Source organism: Bombus vancouverensis, chromosome 7 (assembly GCF_051014615.1).
Source record: "Bombus vancouverensis nearcticus chromosome 7, iyBomVanc1_principal, whole genome shotgun sequence".
NCBI classification, from domain to species: Eukaryota; Metazoa; Arthropoda; class Insecta; order Hymenoptera; family Apidae; genus Bombus; species Bombus vancouverensis.
This window is the reverse complement of record NC_134917.1, coordinates 833,413-855,898: the sequence shown is the minus strand read 5'-3', so window position 1 is coordinate 855,898 and position 22,486 is coordinate 833,413. Positions and strand designations below refer to the sequence as shown.

General features: G+C 32.8%; 4 protein-coding genes across 10 annotated transcripts in view; 2 read left to right on the top strand and 2 right to left on the bottom strand.

Moving 5' to 3' along the window:
- The window catches only part of nolo (ADAMTS-like no long nerve cord), a 280,796-nt gene extending 274,326 nt beyond the window's left edge, over positions 1–6,470 (top strand). For 2 of the 3 annotated variants that reach the window (XM_033336905.2, XM_076620071.1), the window contains 9 exons: positions 20–147; positions 210–377; positions 488–657; positions 845–940; positions 1,114–2,158; positions 2,243–2,325; positions 2,402–2,788; positions 3,907–4,060; positions 4,150–6,470. In XM_033336905.2, the coding sequence (XP_033192796.1) occupies positions 20–147; positions 210–377; positions 488–657; positions 845–940; positions 1,114–2,158; positions 2,243–2,325; positions 2,402–2,788; positions 3,907–4,060; positions 4,150–4,250 (2,332 nt within the window). In that variant the 3' untranslated portion in view covers positions 4,251–6,470. The remainder of the gene's footprint in view (positions 1–19; positions 148–209; positions 378–487; positions 658–844; positions 941–1,113; positions 2,159–2,242; positions 2,326–2,401; positions 2,789–3,906; positions 4,061–4,149) is intronic. The other variant, XM_076620070.1, reaches the window with a different exon arrangement.
- Positions 6,471–6,501: 31 nt separating this feature from the next.
- LOC117158241 (hydroxylysine kinase) lies at positions 6,502–9,897 on the bottom strand. Of its 2 annotated transcripts, none has more exons than XM_033336913.2 (2): positions 9,694–9,897; positions 6,502–7,721 (listed from the first exon to the last, which is right to left on the bottom strand). In XM_033336913.2, exon 2 carries the CDS (start codon positions 7,698–7,700, stop codon positions 6,618–6,620), a length of 1,083 nt encoding a protein of 360 aa, XP_033192804.1. In that variant the 5' UTR covers positions 7,701–7,721; positions 9,694–9,897; the 3' UTR covers positions 6,502–6,617. The 2 variants fall into 2 exon arrangements, with proteins under 2 accessions (XP_033192804.1, XP_076476189.1); XM_076620074.1 differs by lacking the exon at positions 9,694–9,897 and adding an exon at positions 8,597–9,205.
- Positions 9,898–9,986: 89 nt separating this feature from the next.
- On the top strand, positions 9,987–22,187 carry spel1 (DNA mismatch repair protein spel1). Of its 4 annotated transcripts, XM_033336907.2 has the most exons (16): positions 9,987–10,068; positions 10,140–10,223; positions 10,299–10,348; positions 18,008–18,131; positions 18,271–18,527; positions 18,691–18,858; positions 18,962–19,150; positions 19,212–19,606; positions 19,668–19,879; positions 19,961–20,278; positions 20,438–20,659; positions 20,731–20,963; positions 21,037–21,128; positions 21,208–21,430; positions 21,508–21,600; positions 21,677–22,187. In XM_033336907.2, the coding sequence occupies exons 2-16, from the start codon at positions 10,190–10,192 to the stop codon at positions 21,830–21,832; spliced, it is 2,766 nt and encodes a 921-aa protein (XP_033192798.1). In that variant the 5' UTR covers positions 9,987–10,068; positions 10,140–10,189; the 3' UTR covers positions 21,833–22,187. The 4 variants fall into 4 exon arrangements, with proteins under 4 accessions (XP_033192798.1, XP_033192797.1, XP_033192800.1 ...); XM_033336906.2 differs by having other exon boundaries at positions 10,000–10,223; XM_033336909.2 differs by lacking the exon at positions 9,987–10,068 and having other exon boundaries at positions 10,143–10,223; positions 18,040–18,131.
- On the bottom strand, positions 10,447–16,409 carry LOC117158236 (uncharacterized). The gene is made up of 2 exons (XM_033336902.2): positions 16,250–16,409; positions 10,447–16,061 (listed from the first exon to the last, which is right to left on the bottom strand). The coding sequence occupies exon 2, from the start codon at positions 16,043–16,045 to the stop codon at positions 10,703–10,705; it is 5,343 nt and encodes a 1,780-aa protein (XP_033192793.2). The 5' UTR covers positions 16,046–16,061; positions 16,250–16,409; the 3' UTR covers positions 10,447–10,702.
- Positions 22,188–22,486: the final 299 nt, after the last annotated feature.

Sequence of the window (22,486 nt, the reverse complement as noted above, 5' to 3'; positions counted from 1 at the left end):
AAAATTGAAACATTTTTAGAGCACAGATCGCATGGACCAAAGATAATAAAGAGCTGAGAAAATCGAGGAAATACAAGATTAGTAGGAAGGGCGCATTGAAAATTAATGATATAACATCCTCTGACGCTGGCGTTTATGCGTGTATAGGTAAATAGCTGAATCAATAAAATTGTAAAAAGCAAAGCATAACGTTGATTCTTGTGTTACAGCGGGAAATTCTCACGCGGAAACGCACCTGATTGTAAAATTTCGTTCGAAAGAACAGATTAGCAGCGAAGAATATTTACGATTGAGCAATTCCGTCCATCGACAACGAAACGCTAATTTGGACTCGGCACCAGCTAATTCAGGAGAAAGTCTCTACACTGATCGAGCAGGTACGAATCATTTATTTATAACGATTTGCATCTTGATTTGTTAATTAACAGTTCCATCCTGTACATTGTATCCTGAAGATTTTGAATAATTTAAATCGATCTTCTAATAGCTGCGTATGGAAACCGATTTGTTCCCATCGACAGTGAAGATCTAAGTCATGAACGAGCGGTACCTAGCAAACCGACAAGAAAGCCACATCAAAAAAAACAAAAAACTAGCCCAACACCACCAGACTCCACGATGATACACAAGGAACACACTGTAACTTCGTTGAACCAGGTAAAGACTTCGAAGAGGAGATTTAAATTAAACTTCTCTTCTATTACCTATTATATTATATTACTTTCTTAATTTATAAATAACCGCATGATAAATTAATTTCTCGTCGATGATTCTTTATCCTTATGCTTCCTATACATGGGAATAACTTTATATGGTGGTGGATATTTATGGTCTAATATATCAGCCAGGATACCACGAATCCGTGGAATCGACTGCACCCTCCAGTTCAAGTGCCTCTACTCTCGTGCCGCACTTAACTTACTTTATATCGACATTAAAGGTGAGACGATGTGGGCGACTGTAAAATCAGGATTAGTATACTTTCTGGAACCATCTTCTTTGGTTTTACCTAACAAAATTATATTTTTCGTTTAAAATCACACCGTTATGTTCTCAACGGTTTTCTAGATACATTAATGTGTCACATAAAATCTGTAATGAATATTCCAATAGGAATATTGGCCGTTTCAAAGTGAGAGCTCTGTGGAAAGAGCTCACAGAACAGCTCCAGTGACGTTCATCGATGACGTAAGAAAAGAAGTAGTTGCAACAAAGCGTACTATGCCTGAGAGGAATCCTGGTTTGAGATACCAAGATGTGGAAGACAACTTGGACACCCTATACCGTAATACCGCTATCCCAGACGAGACTTTTGGGCCAGATGAAGAAAGGATATTCATCGACGTTGATCCATATGATTTAGACGAGTCTATGTTTGGATTGCGGCACAGCGATCCAGTGAAAATCACTCCTGTTGTGAGCAAAGGTGACTCACAACAGTCAGTTGTCGCACCTACGAAGTCTGGTATAGATTATATCGAAGAATCTCTAAAAAACGTCAAAAGACAATGGCACGATACATCTGAAGTTAAGAATCATTGGAGTTCTACACCTAAAAATCAAAATAAAGAATCTGTAAACTTGGTGACTCGCTCGGACAACATTGGTTTGGAGGTATACTATATTCCAGACTCAAAGCACAGCACACATAAGTTCGGGGAATCTCATGATAAAGAGATCGATCGAAAAAATGATGACAGTTCTGAAGATGAAAGTTTTTCTCCTACGATGTCGCTTAAAGAAACAGACTTAGTTTCAAAAAAGCCAAACACTGACGACGAGAAGACAGAAATTTTGAATAAGACAACAGATTACGGGGACATTTTTGAGGAAGAAATGAAGAAACGGAAAGTCTACGTTGAGAATGACACGGTTAACGATGGTATTCAAGCAGCAACAACGAGAGATTTGGAAGATGATTTGATTGAGCTGGCATTAACGGAAGATCGGGGATCTGAGGAAATGGAAAAGAATATCAAAAACTTGTCACGGAATCGAGAAGATAGTAACAATTCGTCGGAGGATACGACGGATTTTCAAGAACATTCGACTAGTGAAGAAATACAGAAAACGAACAAATCTTTGGATATTGCAACTAGCACCTTTGCTGGACCAAATGCCACCGTCGATTCTACGATCACGTCTCTTGGTATTTTAGGTAAATAAAATTTATTTCTCTAAAATGATAAAATAACGGTATACAAATTGTACTGTTTTTATTTCAAATATATAAAATGTACAGATACTACAGAGGATCTGGTTTTCGAATGGGTAACGACAGATTGGTCGAAGTGCTCCCAAACCTGTGGAGGAAGTGGATTTCAGGTAACTTGGAAAAGCCGATTCTTAACCAGGAAATAAATTATAAACATTAAATTGCAATTTTTTTTTTTGCACCAAGATGCGAGGAGCCCAGTGTACAGTTCGCGCAGCGAAACCGATTGGGAACACAACTCGTACACCACCTCGAACAGTCATAGGGGCGACATTATGCGAAGACGCTGGACATCCGGTGCCTCAAAAAGTCAGACCATGCGGGTTTGGTAAATGTCCACAATGGCACATGACCGAGTGGACTCCGTGTGAAACATCTAGGTGCTTTAATTGGAAAACTGCGATGCAGAGACGCGATGTCACTTGTCGTTTGGTCGACGATATTGAAAATGGACAACAAAATATTACATTACTTGATCCTAACAAATGTGACGATACTACTAGACCTCTTCAGAGACAAGAGTGTTATAATGACGCCTGCAAAGGTGTCTGGAGAGTTGGAGAGTGGTCTGAGGTATTAAATATTAATTATCATTCATTTGTTTAATATATAATAATAGTATAATAACCTATATATATATGTCGGAGATGAAAGAACACCGGAGTCTGTAATTGAACAATTGTAGTTATTCAATCCGATTGTAATTGTTCGAGAGTTGTGATAATGAGCTTGGGCTCGAGGCGACAGTCAGTCGCCGAACGTAGCCGCGGTTACGGGATGAACGCTTTGTTTAACAAAGGTATGGAGTAATTCTATAGCTCTCCTTAAAAGAAATATTCGTGGCGACACGCGACAGTAAACATTCCAACGGTTTCTGTCCCGTGGCTCGCCACACGCAGACCCTATTCTTCGAGTAAGATGATTGCCAGATGTCGATGCGTCTCCGCAGTACATGTTCGGCTAGCTCGAGGGCCCGTTATAAATCTTAAGGTTTAGTTAACTAAAGTCCTTCAAACAGACAAACAGTCTTTGTCCCAACTACGGGAAGATAGGGGAGACATATTTTTCAACGAGCGGCGTCTCCCACTAGCAACTTTCCCTCGAGGGCGGCTAGCATCTTTTTCTAACCACCGATATGGAGATTGACCAATTAGCAGCAACGTCAATTTCCCTTACTTCCTAAACGAAGGCTTTCCTCGACGAATCCGATGATCTCGTGTCCTTAGACACACCCCATTATAGTTTTCCTCTGTGGCATCATCGGGATGGGAAAGGCATTCTCGTTCGCGATCTCACTGATGAAAGGAGTAACCCTTTACGACCAGTGAATATCACGCATCCGACTTAGATTTTGTGAGTACGTTCATCTATCATCCCGTCGACCGCGGATTCGTTATTGAACCTAGGATCATTGTCATTAGTTTCTCGAGTGCCTAACTACCACGGTTACTTGTCCGGCTCTATAATAATCGTATTTGCACTAGTCAATGTCTTCTCTATTGCATAACGACAACGTGTAACCGAAACGAAGATTCGTTTCACGCCCCTAACCCTAATTCTAATGTCCGCTCCGACATATATATATATATATATATAGGTTATATATATATAGGTTATATATATATATATATATATATATATATATGTATATAATATTGATGGTTTAGAATTGATGATTTCATTATTCATAGTGTACAGCGTCATGCGAAGAAGATGGTATCAAGTACAGAATCTTACAGTGTGTTTGGTATGGCACAAAGAAACCAGCCGGTAATGCATGCAGAGACATTCCACGGCCTCCTGTCATGAAAACCTGTAGAGGTCCACCATGTCCTCAAACACCTGGTAAAATATACTTAAAAACCTAGGATTCGCCTATGGATAAATCGTATAATAATAAATATAAATAACTACTGTTTTCTTTTTTTTTTCAGATGACTGCAAAGACCATTCACAACTATGTAGCAGAGTGAAGACAATGAATATGTGCAGGGTGCCCCTTTATCAGAAGCAGTGCTGTCAATCATGTCGCTAGACTCAAATAATCGATAGCAATTGTTGATATGAAAAGAAATGCTCTAGGTAAAAATTGATGTAATGAGAGGTGCGCGCGAGGAGAATGTCAGTCGTGGCAACAAATCGAAGGTTAATCTTCGCAAACGTTTGTCAAAACGCTCCCTGAAACGCTTGTCTGCTGAAAGAATGTAAGAATAAAAGATTACATTTGAATCTACGAACATAGACAGACAGCTGCAAAATATGTAAGACATATTGAAGAAACGGTATCGACCAAATTTACTTCCGCTGATAAATGTTCCCCATCCTTTCTCCGTGCCCTAGGGCAAATCGTGTTCGCGTCTGAACACCAGATTCTTGTTGCGCCCACTAAGAATCTAATTCCTAATTGTGTGCTAATTAAAGCTATAATTTTCGGACGTGTATCACGTGTAGTTTGGCACGACTCCTAATTGCGCACGCTCATACCCCTCGGAAGAACGAAGGAATCTCGGCATTCGTCCAAAAAGTTAAGAAATTATATTGTTAAAGTTCAATAAAAGCGGAGTACTAGGGAAGATAATAGTATCCTGGAAAGAGCTACTACGACGTGACGTGTCGTTGTCGTGAAACGGTACGTCGTCAAAAAATTCGTCTATCATTGATGTTACGAAAGACGAGCTTTATAAAGCTGTTCAAATTTTAGATGGAAATGTTACATATGGGTGGGGAGGGGTGAACGGAAATAGTAATCTCGATTGCACTGTAAAGGGTAGCACAAAAAGATTAATTCTTCGAGGCTTTATTTTTTTACATGTACTCGTATTTCTTCGATAACGCACGATCGATCTCTGTCTCGGTTCAACGTTTCGAAAACGCGCGCGGTTCTCGTCATCATCATTTTTATCGAAGACTGAGAAAATGCTACATATTTCTTCTATATTAATTTCGTAAAGTTCACCATTCTCATCGGACGTTAGCGAGAATCGAGGAATTCATTTCCATTTCTTACACCCCAAAGAGTCTTCACACACATTCCGCTGTACCCTTCCGAATAGAGGTGTGTTACACGCGTTTTGTTAATGTTTTAACACAGGAGTATATTTATTACAACGTTACTTCTAGGTTCGACGATACACGATATAAATTATTAAATGGGAGATGTTAAGTTAACGAATGATGAAGTATAAAAGTTACTAACGACATAAGTTATAAATGAATTATTATGCGCCTATAAGCGCCTCGCGAGGCGTACATAAGCCAATAGATTCTAAGCAATAAAATATATAGGTACTGTAATATACTATTTTGTTAATAACCTCTGGCGAAAATTCGTTAACATGACGTTCCACTGTTACATCCAAACGGCTCAAAAGAAACTTACATTTATGTCTCCGATCGCTCGATTGTAAAGATGGTCGCATTTACTTGTGTAATTAGATCACGATAATCTGGTTTTTGCAATTTCTTTAATTCTTTTTTATTCGATACGTATAAATTCTTAACGAAGATATGATTCAATTCGTTCCTCGTATCAAACAATTCGATACTATCCCTTTTTTAAAATAATTTTGTGTTTACTTTAACTTTGATTCCTACGATATTGTGAACAGATTTTCGCTATCAACGAATTTGCCTCAACACAGCTAGACAGTTTGCCAAAACGAACTGATGTTAATGAAATGAGATATAAATAAATTAGTATATTATTGAAATCGAGATAAAAAATATAATATATATATATGTGTGTGTGTAATATATAATATAATATATATATTACATAATATATATATAATTATATAATATATATATAATATATATAATATTTATATTATATATATATATTACAAGCTACATAAGTAATATGAAAGCACACGTGAATAAAAATGATTTCACCACCTTAAGCGCAGATATAAGTGTATTATGCAAAATAGAAATATATTGTCCTGCAGTATATTTATAAATAAATTCTGTACATTGCCGATATATTTCGATGGATATTCAGTTAGGATTTAAGTCCACGGTAATTGCTATTCGATCCAATTAATCACGAGAAGTATGCGTTTCTTTAATATTATCTACCAATAACACTCGATTTCGCATAAATTGATTTCTAATACCTGAATTTTTGTATATACCACGATCTAGTTATGTAAAGTGATTCCACGCTATTATACGAAGAGCATTATTATTCATTATATCTATGTAAATATGTAACTGCCTAAATACGAATAAAACCAGAGGATATATCACTGCACAATATCTTACTTCATTTCTTAATGAATTCAATATTCTATTGTGATATAAAGTTATGTTTATTGCTTATTCTATAATTGACAATAGATTTAAAAGAACACAGTAATTATGGCCAACAAATTGACAGTCACAGTAGATTAAACAATAGAATTCAGTTCATCAGGCCCCAGTTTCGAAGAACTTCGTCCTCTGGAAGAGGCCAAAGTTTCTTCAACAAAGCCCATCCCGATTTCTGCGTGGTAAGCAGATATTCGTTTTGCGGATCGTGAAGATGACTGTAAGCGCCCATAACCAAACTCTGACAAATTCTCGCGCAAACAGTAACTTTCAAAATTTTCTTCTCGATATCTGTCAGCTTCCTAAATTCCTGGTAACCTTCGATGACGTGTTTACCCATCGCCACGTCGCCAGCTTGCAAAATCATGTAACACAGCGCGATAGCTAACTCGAAAATGAGACATGTCCAGTGCGCATCACCAAAATCGATCACGGCAGCTATTTCTCTGCCATTGCAATCCATTATGAAATTCTGTTCGTTCAAGTCGCCATGAATTATACCATGCTGGAGCTCCGATTTGACCAGAAGCACATCCTTCTCGAAGACTCGTATCACCTGATGCGCCAACTCCCTTTCAAATACATTCTTCAGAGCATAAGTAAATTGACGTAACTCTGGCACAGAATTCAACATCCACAAAGTCTTGTGGCCGACGAAAGCTGGATGGACGAAGTTTATCAGAGCATTAGTAAGTTTAGCCGTGAAATTGCCTACGTTTCGGAACAATTCTTCAGTAATTGGAATACGGTACAACAGTTCACCAGGCTGATAAACCAACAGCCTCACGGCATACTTGTCAGTGCATTCATCGACATTCAACGTGACCACAGCATAATATAGTCCATTTATATTTTTTACCGGCAAAGGGCAGTTAATACCTTGTTGGTTTAGAAATATCAACATTTCAGTTTGTGCGTCAATCACATGTGTTTTCTGTGAATCCAAAGAGTTGATAATTTTCAAAGTATAGCCATGATGACTGATAGTCGTAATATGAGAATTCGTATACGATTCTTCACAAATTACATGATAGTTTCTGTCATCATACCCATTTAATTCGATTATACTCGATGTTTTCAAACCGTAAAGTTCTTCCAAGAGCCGCACCGCTATTTGATTGTTGCTTGGTGGACGAATCCGTTGACCCGGCATTAGTATGTCAGCACTGTTCTCCATTATCACTTTAAATCCTAAAAACTTTTTAAACAGAATATATATTAAAAACTTTACCTTCCATGAATTATGTACAGAATGAAAAATGAAGACGAAATAAGTTTCTTATAGACAGCCGTTGAAAATATTATTCTAAATTTATGAATAGTGATTGTTACTTTCTATTTAATTGCCGCGTTTGCTTGAACGTGACAATACGAAACGGATAACGTTAACTAGCGTTTAAAGCAACTGGCAATAAGTTCCACTTTCGGCTAACCTGCTATGTGCGGGAATACTGGCACGGGAGAGGATTAAAGTTGTTCGAAAATAAATTAACAATATGTAACGATTTATTCAAGTCTTGCTCGATTTCGATATTGACAATTGACTGACAGACTGACGAATGTAAAACTTTTCGGTTAACAAAATGGAAATTCTTCGATTGACAAAATGATGATTCTTCGATTGACAAAAATGATGATTCTTCGGTTGACAAAATGATGATTACTAACTGACAGACTGACGGATGTAACCTCTTCGGTTAACAGATGGTAATTAACTCTTCGATAGAAAAAAATGATAACTAACCCTCCGGTAGACGAATGGTAATTATTCGGTTGAAGAACGGTAATTAATTATTATTGACTTCTATGAGTCGCTACATTTATTTATATTTATCGGAGATGAAAAAACGTCGGGATCGTTCTTTTGAAAATGTTTGGGAAGATCCTGAACGTTTGTTCAAACTGCCGACTTTGTTTACAGCTTTAAACTGTCTTGACATTGTTATAAAAACATAGTTAGGTAAATATAAAAACAGTTAGATAAATTTTTCGCAAAATATAGCTTTTAGCGGCGTTAACTGCCTTTCACCTCAAATACTGTAAACACGGTTTCAAATAAACGTTTTGAATTACCTTGATTTGAAAGAAATTACAATTTTACTTTCGCGCTACGGATCGTGCGGGCCGCGGGACGTGACAGTGATATCTATATTTTACATTTCTTTACGTTTCATTTTGTTAGTAATTTTCATTTCAATTAGTTGTATAATTAAAATATATTATAAAGAAGAAATGTTTCGTTCTTTAGACGTTGTCCACTAATTTAGCAAATATAAATTCGAAAAAAGCAAACAAACAATAGTTGTAACTATATTTTTCAAATGTGGAAATCATTAAATAATGGAACTCTCAAATAAATCACTAAAAATAAATTATTTTCCTCGAGAATGTCGGTCCTTCTCCAAATATGAAGACACGCAATTCACTATGTGTTGGCGAATGAAGCAGCTCGCAAAGTGAATTGTATGTAGGATGGTATACGCAATAAGTATGGTGGGGATAAATGTATGATGATTGATATTTATCGTTGCTCGTTAGGTTGCGCGTTATCCAGCATAAGAAATGTGAAGTATCTTTTATGTACATATTCGGATAATACGAGGCAATAAACGATATTATCAGAATCAAAGCTTTTTTAAGTTTTTTTTTTATATTACGATTACTCATTAAACTAATTGTTCTTTGCCGGTTATCAAGTTATTCGCTATAATTTTTTTCTATGGCACTATCAAATGCTAATAAAATACTACATAAAACTTTAATAAATTCTTAACTTTTATTTACAAAACCAGATGATTATTCAAGGTAATTTTTTATTGCAAATTATACAATGTTAGTTTATGAAGTAATTTAATAATTTCGATATACATGTATGCGAGTTAATATTATTTTTTTAAAAAGTACGTATAAAATGATATTTTTGACAAATATTAAATTTAATTGTTTCAAAAATCAAATGAATAATATGCTTGTACATTGATGAAAAGAACAGTCAATAAGATTTATAGAATCATAATCTGCTTTTAGCATTCATCAAGAATTTAAGGATTTAAATTTAAAATACTCGACATATGTATATTTTTCATGTAGATGTGTGTGTGTGTGTGTGTGCGCGCGCGCGCGCGTGTGTGTGTGTATACATATATATTATATATATAATTATAACTTACCAAATAATTAAAGTAGAATATTGAGTAATATATAACTATATATGTACTTGATTTAATAATTACTCTGTTGATTTTATGTAAAATAAATACAAAACGAAAAATTCAATTAACAATTTGTATAGTTAATTTTTCATTATACATTGCACAACTTTTACACTATTACAAAATTAATGATTTATCACTCAGGACATATTGCATTAGCTGTATAACCATAAAGATGGGATGTACATACAAATCTTCAAGCATTGGTAGATTTAGTTGACCAATAAAATTAGAGAGCAATGATAACTGAATAATCTACAGTGTGCAATCTATAGGTTGGTAGTATATGGTGTTACTCATTTTTGCGGGAATACGTTAAAATATAGATGTTTAGTGAGTATTTTACTAAAATCTTTTCCAAAATATTTTCACGAAATCCTACAGTATTTATTTTATATTATTAGCTATTTCTTACTTAAACCGTAAATACTAATAACTTGCTCTATATAAAACCATGGCTGTCCAACCAAATCAACAATTTAATATGGGTTAGTGTAACAGTATAATTTCTTAAATTATTTTTTCATTAATTTGTAAATAATCATGTATAAAATATATTGTAGATCCACCAAGTCAACAGAGTTTTGTTAGATTTTTTAAAAATCTACCAGAAGTAAGTAAACATAATACATTGCATCTGCATTAGTACTTATCTTTATATTATTAAAAATAACAGTTTTACGATAATTATAAAAGCAATAAAAAATAGAATTTAAAAAATAGATTCATTTATTTAAATAACAATATAGAATATATATAATAACCTTATAACAGTGAATTTTTTATAATACTACATCAGCTTCTTGAAATTATTAAATTAACAATTCCAATAATAATAGTACATTATAACACTGATAAATAAATTTTATTTAGTAAATCTTACATATATTAAAAGCTTATATCAAGAACCTATATTACTAAAAATTATATATAAATAAATGTTAATTAAACAAATTGAAAGTTATGTTCATCCAAAAATATTTCTAGCCTTTTCTTTAGCTTTATCAAAAGTAGTTGTAATTTTGTGGCCAATTCTTGTCCAAAGAGACGATGGACGTGGTGGTTCATTAGTATCATTTGTATTTAAAGGTTCTACAGGTAATGGTGGCATTGTCAATTCTGTTGTTGTTACCATTATTTCTGGTTTTTCTCGAATATCCCATGGATCCGTATTACTTGTAGATGGTAGTGTAGCACTAGGGTTTATTGTCACTCCAGAATATATATCTCCGCTATGTGTCGGATCATATTGTCCACCCCCATAAACTTCCAAAATTCTTGGCTGCAGCTTAGGTTCAGATGAAGCAGTTTCTACATGCTTCTGTAAATTTTCATTTTCTCTTTTTTGTTGATCAGACATCAATTTATTTTCAAGCTGAATATAACGAAATGGTTTTCTCACAGATTTAATTCCTTGTTCATTTGCATAGTTTTGAGGTTGCCAATGTGATTCCTGCTGATCTGAATTATCAACTATATATTTAATTTGTTCTTCTTGCTTTGGATTTTGTTGTAAATTAGAAAATTGTGTTTGTATTGATCGCTGCTGCAAATCTTCCTTATTCTTCTGATCTGTTTGTTGTACGAATTGTCTTTGATCGCTTGGATGATATGTATAATGCCATTGCAAGCCTACAGTTGCATCATTCGATTTGTGTAACCAATTTACTTGGTCTACATTTCCTCCTTCAACATCATATCCACTACTTCCAGCTTGTTGACTTAACTTCTTAGAAACATCTTTATCTTGTCCTTGATCCCCTCTGGTACTTTGTCTCCTAATATTATCTTTATCACCTTCTACATTCACTTGTGGAGGTAATTCATAAATATTTGGCGCATCTGTATCTCCAGCATTAAGGTTCAAATTATTCTGATTATTAATATTATACATATCTTGATTTGATACCTGTGTATTAACTGTTGACCAACGCCTTGAATATCTCGATCTTGGTTTAGGTTTTTCTGCAGGCTTCGGCAAATCATCTTCTGGTTGTGCGCTAGTTTGTTGAGTCAAATGACCCCACTTCTGATCCCTCACATTAGGATGCCAGGTTGGAAAGGATTGCTCTGATTCCTGACCAAACTCAAGATTTCCAGATGTCTGTTGAGTGAGATCATCAAATTCCCCCGTTTTCTGTGTAAAATCTCCTAATTGTTGATCGGCAGCCTGTGGTTTCCAAGGTTGATAAGATTGTTGCGAATCCTGACCAAACTCAAGTTTTCCAGAGGTTTGTTGAGTGAAATCATCGGATTCTCCTGTTTTCTGTGTAAAATCTCCTAATTGTTGATCGGCACCCTGTGGTTTCCAGGGTTGATAAGATTGTTGCGAATCCGGACCAAACTCAAGTTTTCCAGAAGTCTGTTGAGCGAGATTATCAAATTCCCCCGTTTTCTGCGTAAAATCTCCTAATTGTTGATCGGCACCCTGTGGTTTCCAGGGTTGATAAGATTGTTGCGAATCCTGACCAAACTCAAGTTTTCCAGAAGTCTGTTGAGTGAGATCATCAGATTCCCCTGTCTTCTGTGTAAAATCCTCTAATTGTTGATCGGCACCCTGTGGTTTCCAAGGTAGATAAGATTGTTGCGAATCCTGATCAAACTCAAGTTTTCCAGAAGTCTGTTGAGTAAGATCATCGGATTCTCCTGTTTTCTGTGTAAAATCTCCTAATTGTTGATCGGCACCCTGTGGTTTCCAAGGTTGATAAGATTGTTGCGAATCCTGACCAAACTCAAGTTTTCCAGAGGTTTGTTGAGTAAAATCATCGGATTCTCCTGTTTTCTGTGTAAAATCTCCTAATTGTTGATCGGCAACCTGTGGTTTCCAAGATTGATGAGATTGCTGTGAGTTTTGGCCAAATTCGACTTTTCCAGATGATTGTTGAATAAGATCATCAGATTCCCCTCTTTTCTGTGTAAAATCTCCTAATTGTTGGCTTGTGCTCTCTGGCTTCCAAGGTTGAAAATATTGTTGAGAATCCTGACCAAACTCAAGTTTTCCTGAGGTTTGATGAATGAGATCATCAGATTCCCCTGTTTTCTGTGCAAAATCTCCTAATTGTTGACTTGCTCTCTCTGGCTTCCAAGGTTGAAAAGATTGTTGCGAATCCTGACCAAACTCAAGTTTTCCAGAAGTTTGTTGAGTGAGATCATCAGATTCCCCTGTCTTCTGTGTAAAATCTCCTAATTGTTGGCTTGCGCTTTCTGGCTTCCAAGATTGAAAAGATTGTTGTGAATCCTGTCCAAACTCAAGTTGTCCAGAAGTTTGTTGAGTAAAAACATCAAATTTCCCTGTTTTCTGTGTAAAATCTTCTAATTGTTGACTTGCACTCTGTGGTTTCCAAGAATCATGAGGTTGCTGTGAGTTTTGGTCAAATTCGACTTTTTCAGATGATTGTAAGGTAGGGTCATTAGATTCCCTTGTTTTTTTAATAAGATCTTCCAATTGTTGAATAGTATCATGTAGGTTCCACGTTTTTTGAGACTGTTGTGATTCTTGACTAAATTCAAGTTTTCCAGATGTTTGTTGAGTGAAATCATCAGATTCCGTGGTTTTTTGTATAAGGTCTTCTAACTGGTGGATTGTACTGTATATATTCAATGATTTGTCTGATTTTTGTGTTTCCTGGCCAAATTCCACATTTCCAAATGTTTGTTGAATGAAGTCATTAGATTCCCTAGTTTTTTGAATAAAGTCTTCTAATTGTTGGATTGTACTGTATATATTCCATGGTTTATCTGATTTTTGTAATTCTTGATCAAATTCTGTATTTCCAGGAGTTTGCTGTGTAAGGTCATCAGATTCCTTTGTTTTTTGAATAAGATCTTCTAATTGTTGAATTGTATTGTGTAGATTCCAAGGTTTATTTGATTGTTGTGATTCCTGGTCTAATTTAAGTTTTCCAGAAGTTTGTTGAGTAAAGTCATCAGATCTTCCTGCTTTTTGTGTAAGATTTTCTGTGTGATGATTGACACTGTATCGTTTCCAGGGTTGATAAGATTGGTGCGAATCCTGACCAAACTCAAGTTTTCCAGAAGTCTGTTGAGTAAGATCATCAGATTCTCCTGTTTTCTGTGTAAAATCTCCTAATTGTTGATCGGCAGCCTGTGGTTTCCAAGGTTGATAAGATTGTTGCGAATCCTGACCAAACTCAAGTTTTCCAGAAGTCTGTTGAGTGAGATCATCAGATTCCCCTGTCTTCTGTGTAAAATCTCCTAATTGTTGATCGGCACCCTGTGGTTTCCAAGGTTGATAAGATTGTTGCGAATCCTGACCAAACTCAAGTTTTCCAGAAGTCTGTTGAGTGAGATCATCAGATTCCCCTGTCTTCTGTGTAAAATCCTCTAATTGTTGATCAGCACCCTGTGGTTTCCAAGGTTGATAAGATTGTTGCGAATCCTGACCAAACTCAAGTTTTCCTGAGGTTTGTTGAGTGAGATAATCAGATTCCCCTGTCTTCTGTGTAAAATCCTGTAATTGTTGATTGTCACTCTGAGGTTTCCAAGGTTGATAAGATTGTTGCGAATCTTGACCAAACTCAAGCTTTCCAGAAGTTTGTTGAGTAAGATCATCATTGATGTATTTATTTTGTGTTTGTTGCACTTCATCTTGTTTACCATACTTTGCATGGCGCTTATATTTTCTTGAATATTGAGAGGTACTTTGTGTATATTGTGAATTGTAATCGCAGTCCACAGTATCTACACCAGATATTAATTTGTCTAACATTTTTTTACCACGGGTAAAGCCACCTTCTTTAAATTGATGTAAATAACTATCTTGTTGTTGTATTCCTTGATGTAAATTATGTCTGTTGTCATACTGATTATTATTATATTGGAGACTGTGCTGGTTCATATGTGAAATGTCTGTGGTATGCTGTGGTATGGATACTTCTTTTGTATGACTAGCATTCCAATGTTCTTTGTAGTGAGATACACCTTGCATGCCTGATTGGATCCCGCTACTTTGACTTTGTGCATTGTTTCTCAAATTGTCAAGAAACGTTTGGGTCTGTGCGATTTGTCTAGATTGATGTGCATCTAACATTTCTGCCTGCTGATAATTATCTGTTTGCTGTTGTGAAGTTGATCCACTATATATATTCCTATTATAACCACTGTTTCCAGTATTGAGTACACTAGTATATCCTGATGTTGGATTAATAAGTTGACTAGTTGGTTGAAGTTTTTGTGCATATTCTTCGTGCCTTTCATATGTACTGTAGCTGTTTGTACCATAAGTATTTTGGTAAGGATTCCTATAAGGTAAATGTTCATTTCTAATGTCTGAGGAATGCTGTTCTTCATTATGTGTCATAGGTAAACTATTCCTGTGGTTATGTTGTCTTCTATAATTATTATTGTTTATATTATGCATGTTATCAATAGACAAATCATGAGAACTAATATGTGCCTGTCCAATGTTGGTGGATCCCACAGCCTCTGCTGTAGAAATATGTTTGAATTCTTGCCCTATTTCTTTTTCGATTTTCTCTAGTTTCTGGTGTATATCGTGCATTCCAATTTTTGTGATTTTAGGAATAGGAATCCCATCAGATGAACTGTAACTAGAAGTATAATTCCTTTTATAGTAACGAACCTTTTGAGGTCCTGATACATATTGACCTTCTTCTTCAAATACATGACCACGTCCTCCATCAGTTTTATAAGAATCTACTGTACTCCAATTTCCATGCTGTCCATTAAAATGATAAGGTTCTTGTAAACTTTGTGTATGCAAGTTAGATGTACTTTGCGGAATCACTTGTGATCTTCCACTGTATTCTCCAAGATCTTCAAGTCTTTCACCTTTAGTGTATGATGATCGAGTGTGTTGTTGACTCTGTATTTTATTATACTTATGTTGTGCAACTGATTCAGAATTACCCATTTGATTGTAAGTGTTGTGAGAATTAAAAACTTCTTGAGTATTGGGTAAATGTATACCATGTCTATTATTCTGATATTCAAAATCTGATAATATTTCACCATTAGGATATCCTGTACTGTAAGAAGAAGAAGAATTTTTCCTGTAATATCTTACTGTTTTGGGACCTGTGACATATTGACCACGTTCTTCATGCACTTTTCCATGTCCATTGTCTATATCATAGTCATTATGTTCAGACCATGTGCCAGGTTTTGAATAGTCAAGGCCTTGTAAATGTGACGCGGTTTGTGACAAACCACCAGAAGTTTGTGTTTGATATTGTTTAACATAAGAAATACAAGATTCTATGCATCCAGTTGGTGCACATAATGCGTATGTTATTAATAAAGATAAAATGACAATACTTTGTGCCACCATGTTACTAATTTGATCTCTGAAAATATAAAATTGTTTTAGCTATTTTTTATGAAAAACGCATGTAAATAAATTTTTATATTATTATAAAATATATTTTACATATTATTCGTTAAGGAACAAAAATAACACTTAAAGAAATATTATATGTACGATAAAATTAGTATTCTGTATCTGTTATTAAGTTAAAATTATAAATTTAATTACCATGTGGTGAAAGATCAAAATCCACTTAAGAATTGACGATTGAGATGATCTCAGTGGCAGTATATGTTGATATGTACTATATGCAAGTTGGAGCAATTCCATTTATGTTAGCTCCCCCTTCTTCATCACTTCTTTGAAAACATTCTCTTTCATTCTTACATGGTGATAATATTTTCTGTGCATTTATCCCAGTTATATACATACATTCTTATCACAACTAATAATTCACAGTAACAGAAGAGAAAAGCAGACAAACAGTTTCTAATATATGTTTTGTATTAGCTAGAAAGATCCATTTAATTTTTATTCAAGATACCATACATACGTATTTTAATTCAAATGTTTAATATGAAATAATTTTGAGAAGCTTGTATTATATACTTTATTATATTTATGAAAATTTATAATAAACTACTTCATGAATTGTAATTAAAGGAAAAAGAAGCTGTTGCTATATTAATAATTTTATAAATATATAATATTTTATTTCATTATATTTACTTATGTTTCTCATAGATATATAAATATATTTCTTTAATTTCCTGATAATAATTACATAAATAGTTTCCACTAACAGCTGCAAATTTGATTTGATGTATCATCAATGATGTCATCCTCAATGTATAACATCCTTGTTGCAATATGGTAATTTATTCCTATTTCATAATAGGTAGAACTTCAAGGTGACAGATTAAAATGATTAGTGAGATACATCAATGAGACAAATGTTCTATTTTTAATTCTAAGATAGGTGTATCTTTCATTGTATTTATATGTTGTAGCATTATTTGAAAGAAATACAATTCCCTTTATTTTATACTACATATTTAGTATAAAAGTTTCTTATACTCATATAATAATGTATTTAACAAGATATTGCTTAAACAATTGAATATAAGGAATTGAAATAGTTCATAATGTTTTTAATGGCCTACTTACATACGCCATATATTACTGACCTTCCTGGAACATGAACTTTGATCTTTTATCACAATAAAAATAATGCTTCCAAGATAATGCCATTAGCAAATTTTCTTAATTTTTTTATTCACAAATTATTTTTAAATTTCATATTATACTAACATATTTGTATATGATATTTTGATCTTCTGTATGAACTATTAGTGATATCTATATTATTTTCATATTATTCGTTATTAAATTAGTATATAATTTTATATTAATATTTTATTAAACTAATATTTTCAAAACTTTTAAATATATTTTAAAGATAATAAAAAATTAAATGTATATATAATTATTCAATGATGTCATATTAATGTAATACGTTAAATTGATACATCTTTTCCACAATATATCAGATTTCCTTGAACTCATACGTATTACATTAATATCAATTCATGACATTTTGACCCTAGATAGACATTGACCTACAGATATGTAACGAGATTCTTCATTTTCTTGAAAACAAGTGTAATAATTATGATTTGGTAATAATTACAATTTTCATGTTAAACGTTCATATGCGCAACAATTTCCAAAAATTAACTTTATTTTTTAATTTTGTGTCTCTGCAGAGTTATAATATTTACAAATTTGTGTTACTTTAGGAACGTATATCAGTCATGAAAATGAGTAAGTTATAAAAATAGGTCAAGAATATATCTAAAGATAATATCATATGATATAATTCTGGATAGGTAGTCTCATTATAATATATTATATACCATTATATTATTAATCCTCAGATTTTAAATTTAAAATATATGTATGTAATCAAATACTGATTGATTTCAGAAACTTAATACCACTATACGATTTTTTAATAGATCAGATTATTACACATTACATGGTAATGATGCTTTATTTGCTGCACAAGAAGTTTTTAAAACTACGTCAGTTTGTAAGATGATAGGAGCTGGTAAGTTCTGAAATTCAACTTTAAAATATTTATTTAACTGTATTACTATTAAGAATTATTAATAAACCTTTATTCTGTTTATTCTATACTTTTACTAATTTATTATGTACTTATCTAAAAAAATTTCTGTACAATACAGATCCATATAAAACCGAGGGTGTTATTCTTAACAAAAATCATTTTGAATCTTTTATACGTGATCTACTGTTAGTAAAACAATACAGAGTAGAAGTTTATGTTAATCAAGGATCAGCAAAAAATCAAAATTGGGTATTAGAATATAAAGGTTCTCCTGGAAATTTAACACAATTTGAAGATACACTGTTTGGCAATAACGATGTTGCTGTTAGTGTACATGTCATAGCAGTGAAATTAGGAATGGAGGCAAAATCTAGAGTGAGTAGTAGTAAATAACCATGCGATAAACTTTTTGTTGAAAAGTTTTTATAAGTAGTTTTATTATATATATTGTTATATTATATTATATTATATCATAATATTGTGTGTATATATATATATATATATATATATATATATATATACTTTATCATTTTTTTAGATTGTTGGCTTAAGCTGTGTAGATACTACAGCAACTTCATTTTCTGTTTGTGAATTTCAAGACAATGAATCATTTTCCAATTTGGAATCAATGGTTGTCACACTCGCTCCCAAAGAATGTTTATTAATTCAAGGTGAAGGCAGCTATGAATTCCAAACTCTTAAACAAGTAAACAGATAAGACATCTCTTTCGTATAAAACGGTTGAACTAAAAATCTTAATGATATGAATGGAACATTTATTTGTTTTTTTCCTTTCTTCCATCTTTTAGGTCATGGAACGAAATAATGTAATGGTTACTACAAGAAAAAGAAGTGAATTTTCTAGTGAATCAGTTATACAAGATTTAAATACTTTAATAAAATTCAAGAAAGGTCAACAACAAAATGTACAGTCTTTACCTGAAATCAATTTAAGCTTTGCTATGTCAGCTACTTCTGCGCTTATTAAATATTTAGATGTAAGTATATTATATTAATAAAGACAAAATATTTTAATTTAATTTGATAATTTTCTACTAGTTAACATCAGATGAAGGAAATTTAAATCAATTTGCTATAGACCAAATAAAGGAGTCACGTTATTTAAAGCTAGATTCAGCTGCTATAAAAGCACTTAATATCGAATCACGTGTTGATACCTCCTCTATTTTAAATGGAAACGCACCTACAAGTATTTTGGGCATTTTGGATAAATGTAGGACTTCACAAGGTCATAGATTGCTTGCACAATGGATTAGACAACCTTTAAAAGATTTATGTCTTATAAAAGAAAGACATGATATTGTTGAAACACTAGTGAATGATAATGAATTACGGACTAATCTTAGTGAAGATCATTTAAGACGCATACCAGATTTGCAAGTGCTTGCAAAAAAATTGGCCAGAAAAAAATCAACTTTACAAGACCTTTATAAGTAAATAATGTATTTACAGTATATAATATAACTATATATATTTATATTGGTTTTATTTTAGGATTTACATGTGTATATCACATTTGCCTAGATTATTAGAACAGCTTTCTAATATAAACGTAATAGCCTTAAAAACAATGTTCAGTGATCCTTTGAGTGAACTTATTACAGACATGGACAAATTTCAACAAATGGTTGAACAAACAATTGATTTAGATTCCGCCGAAAAAGGAGATTTCTTAGTACGAGCCGAATTTGATGATGAATTGAAAGGTACTTATACAATCTTTCATTTCATTGTGCTATACATGTAAATATGTTTTTTACGTATAAATTTATACATATTGATATTAGAATTAAAAAATACTATGGATGAAGTGGAAGCGAAATTACAATCTCAATTGGGTAAAGTTGCTAATGATCTTTCAATCGAAGCTGGAAAAACTCTAAAACTAGAATCAAATCAACAGCTTGGATATTATTTTCGTGTAACATTGAAAGAAGAAAAAGTACTAAGAAATAAGAAACAGTATATTATTCTGGATTCTAATAAAAGCGGTGTACGATTTCGAAGCAATAAATTAAATGATTTAAATGATGAATACATTGTTGCTAGAGATAAATATACAGTGGAACAAAAAAAGGTTGTTACAGAAATAATTGAAATTGCAGGTATTTTATATATTATATATTATATATATATATATATATATATATATATATATATATACACGCGTATATAACTAAAACTTTGCAAAAAATTAACTAAAATGCAATTAGACAATAAAACAAATACACTTTTATATCATTGTATTACTATCTCTTGGACAGCCGGTTACAGTAGTACAATAAAAGCTATTGGAAATGTATTGGCATCTCTTGATGTACTTACTGCTTTTGCTTCTGTTGCTGTAAGTGCTAATAAACCATATGTACGTCCTGAAATGCTACCTACAGAAGCTGGTGAGTTTAATCTTACTCAAGTTCGACATCCATGTTTGGAAATTCAAGAAGGAGTAGATTTTATAGCTAATGATATCAGTTTTAAAAGAGGTAATTTTTAAAAATATTGTCTCATATATTATTTTGATAAATGTAGAATATAATAATTACTAAAATTATAGGCGAATGTCATTTTCGCATCATAACTGGTCCAAATATGGGAGGTAAAAGCACCTATATAAGATCTGCTGGTGTCAGTGCTTTAATGGCACATATTGGAAGCTTTGTTCCTTGCGATCAAGCAAGAATATCATTATTGGATTGTATATTAGCCCGTGTAGGAGCTGATGATTCTCAATTAAAAGGGCTTTCTACATTTATGATGGAAATGATAGAAACTGCTGCTATATTAAAAGTAAATTGATGATATTTATAGCATTAAATATTGAATAATATGTATACATTTATATTTTATACGATTTCGATAGACAGCAACTTGTAATTCCCTCGTGTTAATTGACGAATTAGGCAGAGGAACTTCTACTTATGAAGGTTGCGGTATAGCATGGTCAATCGCCGAGTAATATATGAACAATCTTCTGATTTTATCACAAATTTTTATTTTTCTGTATAATTTATAACAATAACATTTTTTGCAGATATTTAGCAAAAGAAATCAAATGCTACTGTCTTTTTGCGACACATTTTCATGAAATAACTAAATTAGAAGAAGAAGTATCTGCCGTTAAAAATCAACACGTTACAGCCCTTGTAGACGATAATAAATTAACTTTATTATATAAAGTAAAACCTGGTATATGTGATCAAAGTTTTGGCATACATGTCGCTAAAATGGCTAATTTCCCACAAGATGTTATAGAGGTAAAACATGTCTTGATTTATATTTCTAAATTTTAATTTTGCCATATTAATGATAAGAAAACGAATATTTCATTTAGTTTGCTAAGCGTAAACAAGCAGAGCTTGAAGATTACCAAGACTCAGTTTTTGAAGGTTCTGATAATCCACAAAAAAAACAAGATATTATAAAGGTAATCATATTTTTGTTAGAAACATATAAAAATCTTAAATATTGCTGATATAATCTAATCTTTAATAACGTTACAGGAAGCTGAAGTTCTTATTGCAGAATTTATTAGTAAATGCAGGAATTTAGACAAATCATTATCTGATGCGGAACTGGAAGATAAAATTTCAACATTTAAAAGAGAAGTTCTATCTCACGAAAATCCCTACATAAAGACACTCCTATCAGCTTCTTAACTTCATGTAAAACAATTACTTTATAAAAGTACTATCCAGTATTAATCACACGAGTATTACTAATTTAGGTATAAAAAAGGTACACTGTTGTTTTACAAATCCTGTATTGAATCGTAATTTTTGATACTATTGTATATATAATGCTTGTTATATATATACATATATATATATATATATGTATGTATATATAACAGGTTTTTTATAATAAAAATATCTTTCGAATAAATATAGCTGTACCACTGATCTCAGATATTTAACAAAATCACAATACAAATTATCTCCAAAAATATGATACCTTTACCACAGATGAAGTGCTTTATATATGGGATTGGAAATAAAATACCCTTATGTCCTATATATAGCTATTGCTATTTTTATATAATTACAAAGTTATAAACAGAGTATCATGTATATTCAGACATTTTAAAAGTCTTGCTTTTCATTCTACTCCATTTTTCTATGCTAAGATAGCGAACAGCAGCAAACTTATAGATCATGAGATTAAAAATTCATTAAATATGAAATCTCCCTTGTAAATATTTGTGATAACATCTTTAATAAGTAATGTTTATTGCTGGCTTTATTATTATCATTGTAGTAATTCTTATTGAAGTATCATCCGTCGATAACATATTGATTCACTATTTTCACCAT